Source organism: Diabrotica virgifera, chromosome 10 (genome assembly GCF_917563875.1).
Source record: "Diabrotica virgifera virgifera chromosome 10, PGI_DIABVI_V3a".
NCBI classification, from domain to species: domain Eukaryota; kingdom Metazoa; phylum Arthropoda; class Insecta; order Coleoptera; family Chrysomelidae; genus Diabrotica; species Diabrotica virgifera.
The window spans coordinates 90,725,479-90,733,384 of record NC_065452.1 but is presented as its reverse complement, the minus strand read 5'-3'; the positions used below and the strand labels follow the sequence as shown (position 1 = coordinate 90,733,384).

The 7,906-nt window shown below is 38.4% G+C and overlaps 1 protein-coding gene across 2 annotated transcripts in view; it reads right to left on the bottom strand.

The window, feature by feature from the left end:
- Nucleotides 1-3,562: 3,562 nt before the first annotated feature.
- Nucleotides 3,563-7,906, bottom strand: part of LOC114337902 (semaphorin-1A) — a 606,142-nt gene continuing 601,798 nt past the window's right edge. For both annotated transcript variants that reach the window (XM_050641275.1, XM_050641274.1), the window contains exon 9: nt 3,563-6,631. In XM_050641275.1, coding sequence (XP_050497232.1) covers nt 6,457-6,631 — 175 coding nt within the window. In that variant the 3' untranslated portion in view covers nt 3,563-6,456. The remainder of the gene's footprint in view (nt 6,632-7,906) is intronic.

Below are 7,906 nucleotides of genomic sequence, written 5' to 3'. Positions count from 1 at the left end.
CCGCTATGGGATAACATCCAGGGATGCAAATGGGATAAGATACATCCAGGGATGCAAATGTAGCCTTCGGCTTCGATCGGGGCATGCCCGGGCGCCCGCATGCGCAGGAGAGAGGAGAGAGTAGAGGCTCTTATAAGAGCGCCGTCTAATTGACACAACAGAGACCAGGATGCCCTTCAATTCACCGAGGACGAACCAACCGAAGACATCAGGAAGCCAACCATCCAAGATGGACCAGATCAACGACCTATGGGCTGAAATCAACGACATGGTTGATTACGACAGGATGATCCAGTTGCTGACCGCCATGAGGGACGAGCTAAGATGCCACAAGGACCTAAGGACACGAGGAACCATCTTCGCCAAATACGAAGCCCTTTACAATGCCCCATAAGAAGTTGAAGATCCTGCAGTTCAACATAGCGTCCCTGAAGCTAAGAATCAACGAATTGAGGGAAGTGGTTATCCGACTCCAACCAGATGTCATCTGCCTGTCAGAAACAAACTACATGACGACAACTCAGCTCCCTAGGATTACCAACTACGAGGGATTTGGAAAGAGGGATGCTCACACCGATAGAGGAGTAGCTATTTACATCAGAAATAGCCTGGTATGGTATCAGGTAGAGGTTGTATCTCACAATTTTGAAAATGTTGGTGTTAGAATAGGTGATACTAATATTTTCTCTTGCTATAGGAAGCGTCAGATTGAGTTACCAGATCTTGGAGAATTAGTTGCTTTAATGAATACCTCAGAGAGTGTAGTGCTAGCCGGAGATTTCAACTGCCACCACACAGCATGGGGATGCCCAGAATCCAACCGCCAAGGGGAAGCACTACTAAGACATTGCGAAGACAGAGAATGGATGATCTTCGCACCAGATGAACCAACCAGAATAAATCCAATCAGAGGACAACGAGACAACACCCTGGACCTCTTCATCACCAAGGAAGCCATTATAGAGGACACCAGGACCCACTACGAGTGCAGCTCGGACCACAAACCAGTCACCGGAACCCTGACGACAACGGTGGACCTCCCAACAGTAGAACCAGAAGAAAGATGGAAATGGAAAGAAGCAAACTGGACCAACTACAGACAACAACTCAACCAATTCCAGATGAAGACAGACTTCGAAACCACGGAAGACATAGAAGGAACGGTAGAATACATCACCAGAAGGATCAAACAAGCCATGGAAGACCACATCCCAAAGGAAAGGACCAACCACAAAGGGATAGTCGTACCAGCTGAAGTTCAGGACATCATCAAAGACAGAAACAGAGCCAGACGAACCTACCAAAGAACCAGGAGGGAAGAATACAAGACATATGCTGACGAACTATCAACGGAGATAAGACTACGACTCAGCACCCTCAACGAAGCAAAGTGGCACAGCCGCATCCGAAAAGCAGAAGAAAACCACGGCAACGTATGGAAGATGATCAAATCCAAGAAGAGAGGAAAACAGAGAATGCCACAGATCATAGACGAAGAGGGAATCCACTTCGAAGCACAAGGAAAGGTAGACGCCATAGCTAGAAGGCTAGCCGCCATCCATGGACAGAACAGGGAAATGTCGGACCCGAGGACCATCCGTCAAGTCAACAGAGAGTATGAGAGAATCACAGCAAGAGACGAGTTCCAACTTGAAGATGAAGACCAACTACACCCACAGGAAGTCATCAAAATCATTAAAAAGCTCAAAGGTTCCAGAGCCCCAGGCCAAGAAGGAATTCACAACATAGTCCTCAAGGAACTACCAAGGAAGATGATGGTCCAACTGTTCTACATCTTCCGGTTCTGTCTGCAAAAAGCCCACTTCCCGAACAACTGGAAGCATGCCAAGACGATACCTCTCCTAAAGCCAAAGAAAGATGGAAGAAGACCAGAAAACTACAGGCCAATATCCCTCCTGGAACCATTGGGGAAAATACTGGAGAAGATCATTTTCAAGCGACTGATGAAACACGCAGAAAGAAGAAGAGTTATCCAAGACGACCAATTTGGATTCCGAAAAGGAAGGAACTGCGAACTACAACTAGCCAGAGTAGTCAGCGACGCCAAAATCCAGTTCAACAGGAACAACAAAACAGCAATGGCCATCTTGGACATCGAGAAAGCCTACGACACAGTCTGGAAAAAAGCACTAATCTTCAAGATGAACAGGGCTGGTTTACCTCATTACATTACTAATATTTGTAACAATTACCTTAGTAATAGAACATTTCAGGTCTCTGCCGACAGAAATATGTCTAGGATGCAAGAAGTCCAGGAGGGGATGCCACAAGGCAGCATTTTATCCCCAGCTTTATATAATATTTTCGTTTCAGATATGCCAACGGACGCCAGAACTAATACTGCTTTGTATGCGGATGATACAGCCATTTATACATCAGGAAAGGACGAGGGGAGAATAATCGAAAGATTAGAAGACCACCTAGAAAGGATCCACCAATTCACGGACAAATGGAAAATAAGGATCAACAGGGAAAAGACGCAGTACACCATCTTCACGAAGAACAACCTACCAGCTCCACCACTAACAATGAGAGACAACATCATCCAGGCCAGTCCATCCATCAAATACCTAGGCGTCCACCTGGATAAGGGGCTGATATTTCATACGCATACAAAGCAAATTAAATCCAGGGCAGCTCAGGTAAAAAGACTGATACAACCTTTCATTTACAGGACATCTCCACTTTCCAGAAAAAAGAAGATACAACTGTACCAGGCATACGTACGACCAGTGATGTTGTATGCCGCACCAATCTGGAGTTCCACGGCCGAAACCAACTGGAGGAGACTGGAAGGGACCGAAACATCATGCTACCGACTCATCGAGGGATCATCATGGCAGGACCGGATCAGCAACGAGACAATCAAGGACAGACTGCAATACACCCCACTGAGAGAAGTCGCCGTGAACAGGACCAGGCACTTCTTCAACACAGCCACTAGAAGACTCAGGAAAACCAGAAACATCCTCGCAGACAACCAGGCCCAGAGGATGTTTCGAGAAAAACACCGACTGATCGACTGGGCGATCAACAACTAGGATAGGAACCGGACCAGGGAAGTAGGCACTTAGCCGGAAAAAAGTGCCTACAGAAGAAGACGAGGACGCCACCCACAGCCAGGACCAAGAACCGACCAAGGAGACAGCCAAGAGGGGATGGTGCTACGCGGAACATCCATGAAGAAAGAAGGCTAAAATATCTTAAGTTTAAAATCTGTAATTATTAATGGCAATAAATGTTTTTATTTTTATTTTTATTTATGACACAGCAGTTCTGTGAGGACATCATGGCGTTCACATTGTAAAATTCGACGATTGAGGAGCAGAGAGGCATTATCAGGTTTCTGGCGGCAGGTGTTAAACTAGGCGCTATTCATCGGCGGATGGTGACCGTATACAGGAAAGACTGTGTGTCCGATAAGTCAGTGAGAAAATGGCATGCCCGTTTTCGTGCAGACCGTAAGAGCTTGGTTGATGAACCTAGACCTGGCTAGGCAACAGGGTTGAAAAAAAAACATGTTTTTTAAACAAAACAAACGTTTTTTTTTGTTTTAAACGGTTTATTATTTTTTGTTTCAAACATGTTTTTTTTTTGTTTTTATGTTACATGTTTTAAACATAAAACGTAGAAAAAAACATTGTTTAAATCATATTTTCTTAAAATGAGCAGGATCTGTTTAAGGAATTAGGCAGCACAGATACATATAATAACTTATGGCTGTTCAGTACATATATTTAACTTACTTGCCCATGTTATAGAAGTGCCAGAAATAAAGAGTAGTATAAAAAAATTGCAGATATCTCAGAAATGTACATTTTGTTATCGCAAAATTCCGAGAATCTGGTGATTTTGCTTTTGTATTGGATCAGGATGTTCGTTGGAATACTTTATCGGAATGCTTAGAAAGTTAGTTGAAAAACTGGCCAATATTATTTCACGTTTGCTCAAACAATAGAATAAGTATTGATAAAGATGTAATAAAGTTTGTAAATGATACAAATTTAAAGACAAATGCCTAAGACTAGGTATAGTCGGTTCGCTCTCAGACACAATTGGCTAGTGATTTAAGTAGGTATTATTTTTTTGTTTTTGGCCAATTTTGACAAAATTACTAACTATTTAGTAATTATTAAAAATTTAGTAATTATTTTTTTGCCAATTTTACCAAATTGGCAAAATTACTTACTAAAATCACTAGCCAGTTGAGTTTAGCGAACCGACTATATTTATAAAAATTAAAGTATATTGCAGGGACAAAGTCCAAACAAATACTTGCACTAAAGGAGAGGCTACAGAGATATGGCTAGAACTTCTGGAAGTATTCGAGACTGAACATGCAAATGGAGAATTTTTGGTGAATGATACGAATAAAGTCAAGGAGCTTATGGAAATGGCTTTGATCCCGGCTCATTTTTTGACAAATTTGCTTGCTCATCGCTTTAGTGGAAATAAATTTAGTCAATCGCCAATAAAAACTGGCACGGAATATGTAGAAACTTATTATCCGGAAGCATTGCCAATTATTATTAATTACCAGGCAAAGTGTGTACCCTTTGAACCATATATATGTTTTCTAAACATCTAATTGAGAATGTAAGACCATTGGCATGGTGGCGTTCTATGGTCATCCAATATAAAAAAAACTCTTCTCATACGTTTTAGTCAATTCCAAATTATGTAATCGGCTAGGCAATGTCAAAGCTGCTAAGTTGGTTTAAATTTTTAAAGAGCTTAATTCTATAAGTCATCACATGGCTGATCAGATTGATGACTTAGATTATAAGATTACTATGAGACTGAAACAGTTTGAGAAATTATTAACTCTTGTATGAAAAATGTTTTAGTTTTAAAATTTTTGTTGTGTTCCGATTATTAAAATAAATAATATATTTGTTAAAAAGTCTGTATAATAATAAGTTTTGAGATTTTTTTCATATTTATGTGTTATATTCACAAAGAAAATTAAAAAAACGCTTGTTTAATTTAAGTGTTTTAAACATGTTTAAAACAGTTGATTAAAACAATATGTTTAAAACAAAACAACCTTGCTAGGGTTGTTTTGTTTAAACCTAGAGAGAAGTGATCGGCGTGTCACTGCAATTACCATGTGTTTGGTCCCCTGAAAGAACATTTCAAAGGGAAGCGCTTCAACTCGAACGACGAACTGAAGGACGCTGCGAGGGACTGGGTCTCGTTACGGTCACAGGAATTTTGGGAACAAGGAATCCTTCGGCTCGTTAATCAATGGCATCGTTGTGCTCAGGCCAATGGTAAATAATTTGAATAGGACTTCATTTATACCTACAGTCTCGTTTCGTACCTCTTCATTTGAATAACTTATATGCTACACGGGTGTTTACGGAGGATCCGTATCTAATATTGACTGGTTTTTAAAAGTTAAAATACAATAGTTCGATATAAAACCTGGATTACTATCTACAGATAATATTCCAGGTTTAGATCGTGTTTTTGAGTTACATATTAAGCATGGTACCATATGCCACAATGTATTCAAAAATGAGAACAAACCAATCTGAGGGATACACAATTTACACTGTGTTAGGGGCGAGAAATTATTCGTTAGGTTACAAATTATCTACATGACGTATCTTCCTGTCTAATAGAACAGTTTGGTAAAAGTCATATTCTTTCTACTCCTGGTCTGGAAAAATTCGTGAAGACACACTACTAGGGAGTATCCGTCGCTATTAATTGTTTTTCTTTTAAGTCAGAACACTAAGTTACTAACTTTTTTAAGTCAGAAATTTCGATTTAAAACCGAGATTACTATCACCAGATAATATTCCAGGTTTAGATCGTGTTCTTGAGTTACATAGGTGTGGCACCATATGCCACAATGTATTCAGAAGTGAAAACAAATGAATCTGGAGAATAAACAGTAACACTGTGTTAGGGAGCGAGCAATTATTCATTAGGCTACAAATTATCTACATGACGTATTCTCCTGTCTATTAGAGCAGGAATTTCGTTTGAAATAAGTCGTATCCTTTTTATTCCTGATCTGGAAAGGTTCATGATACCATAGATATAGTTACACTATAGATACTATAGTGAAACGACGATATAACGCATATTAGTAACTCAAAAAATACGATCGCAACGTATAGGAAAACATTATGGGTCAGCAAATTTTTCACGTTTTAAATTAAAAAAAAAAAGATTACTTACATTTTGAGACGTAATTCCTGGAAGTGAACTTTAGAGATTGAATCAATAATGCAGTCTATTAATAACAGCAGGTACAAAAAACAATCAAAGCTATGAAAATCTGATCCTACTTTCTGTTCAAATGCAAACAATTACCATGCAAAGCAATGAACCAGCATGCTGTATGGAAGAGCAAAAATAATATTCCCGTGTTAGACTTTTTGGTCTGAAAATGCTTTTAAATGAAAGCAGGATGTTTGATTATTATATATACGTTTTCTTTATTTTCTGCAAAGTTCCTTCATTCGTTATATTTAAGTTTTTTAAAGAACCTAAATTATCCTTTTTTGGCGGGAGGGAATCTGTAGATACATTCAGTACGTCTAAGTTAACCGTCTTCGTCCTCGGAGCTAAAAAACTGGTCTGGTTGACAGTTAATCTGTAACGAAAAAATCCATTGGCGATTTTGTAACACATATGTAATTTAAATTATATAAAACTAAAACTAGTAGAACTGAAACAGAAGATTAAAAAATAAAATAGTACTCTTAAAGATATAATTTTTAAATAAAAAGAAACAAATAAAATCAATAGAATTAAAGTGAAGATAGAAGTATAGTGAAGAAGTCCTTTATCTTATTATGAATCTGTGTACCGGGTGTCCCAATAAGAATGGCTCTCGGCCAGATCTCAGGAACCGTTTATAGTACAGTTTTGAGAAAAAAAAATTGATAACATAAGTTGCCTCGGGAAAAGTCTGGAAATTATTTTCGTAATTGTAGGTCCACCGCCAGAGGGCGTAATTGAATATTAAAAATTAAAAAATCAAAATTTGCCTAATGAAAGGGCACTGGAAATCCGATCATCGTATTCTTCATAAAATTCTGAGCATATTTGATTTCACAAGTGTAAGTCTGCCTTTGCAAATAAGAGGTGGAGGTGAGTGGGAAACTTGTTATGGAAAAATGGCCGTAAGTCCGGTTCTGCTAGATCGAATTTTGCAAACTTTGTCTTTTTGAAAACAGCTCTTTTTCATTAATGTAAGAGTTATAATTTCGAAAGAGCCTAGTAAGTAATCTGCCAGCTAGGAGGCGCTATTTTATTTTTTTCAGAAATCTAGTTTTCTTTGGAAAATATTAAATACAAGTATGCATTTTTAATCCTGTATTACAAAATTAACCAGATTAGCAACAGAATAGCGAAAACCGCATGTCGATATCTTTTTTCTATCTCGAGATATCTGAAGAAACGTGTAAATTTTAAATATAACTGTTACTGGTACCGGTAAACGAAGTTAACGAAAAGTAGTGTGCTATGGAAAAAAAAAGAAAAATTTTCCAGATGTCAAATTATGTATATAATTAATTAAAACAACAATAAGACAAACAACACTATGAAATATAACAAAGAAATAAAAACAACTGTGTACTTAGTGACGACCTACATGTTCAAATACTATTGTTGCCCATCATTTTCGATGCAAGCATTTACTCTTTCAAGAGTAGATTGAACAGTAGTCTCAAAAAGTCTCTAAAAGTTAGAATAGACTTTTTTTATGGGGACGGATTAAAGACCTTGTTTTGCAGTTAGGCCCACTACTAGAGAAAACATAATCCAGAGAATCTGAAACGCCATTTAAAGCATTCCGAGAGCAGAAATTGAGACTGCTGTTCAATCTTTCAAAAATTTTAATATTTAGGTCGTCAGTAAGTAG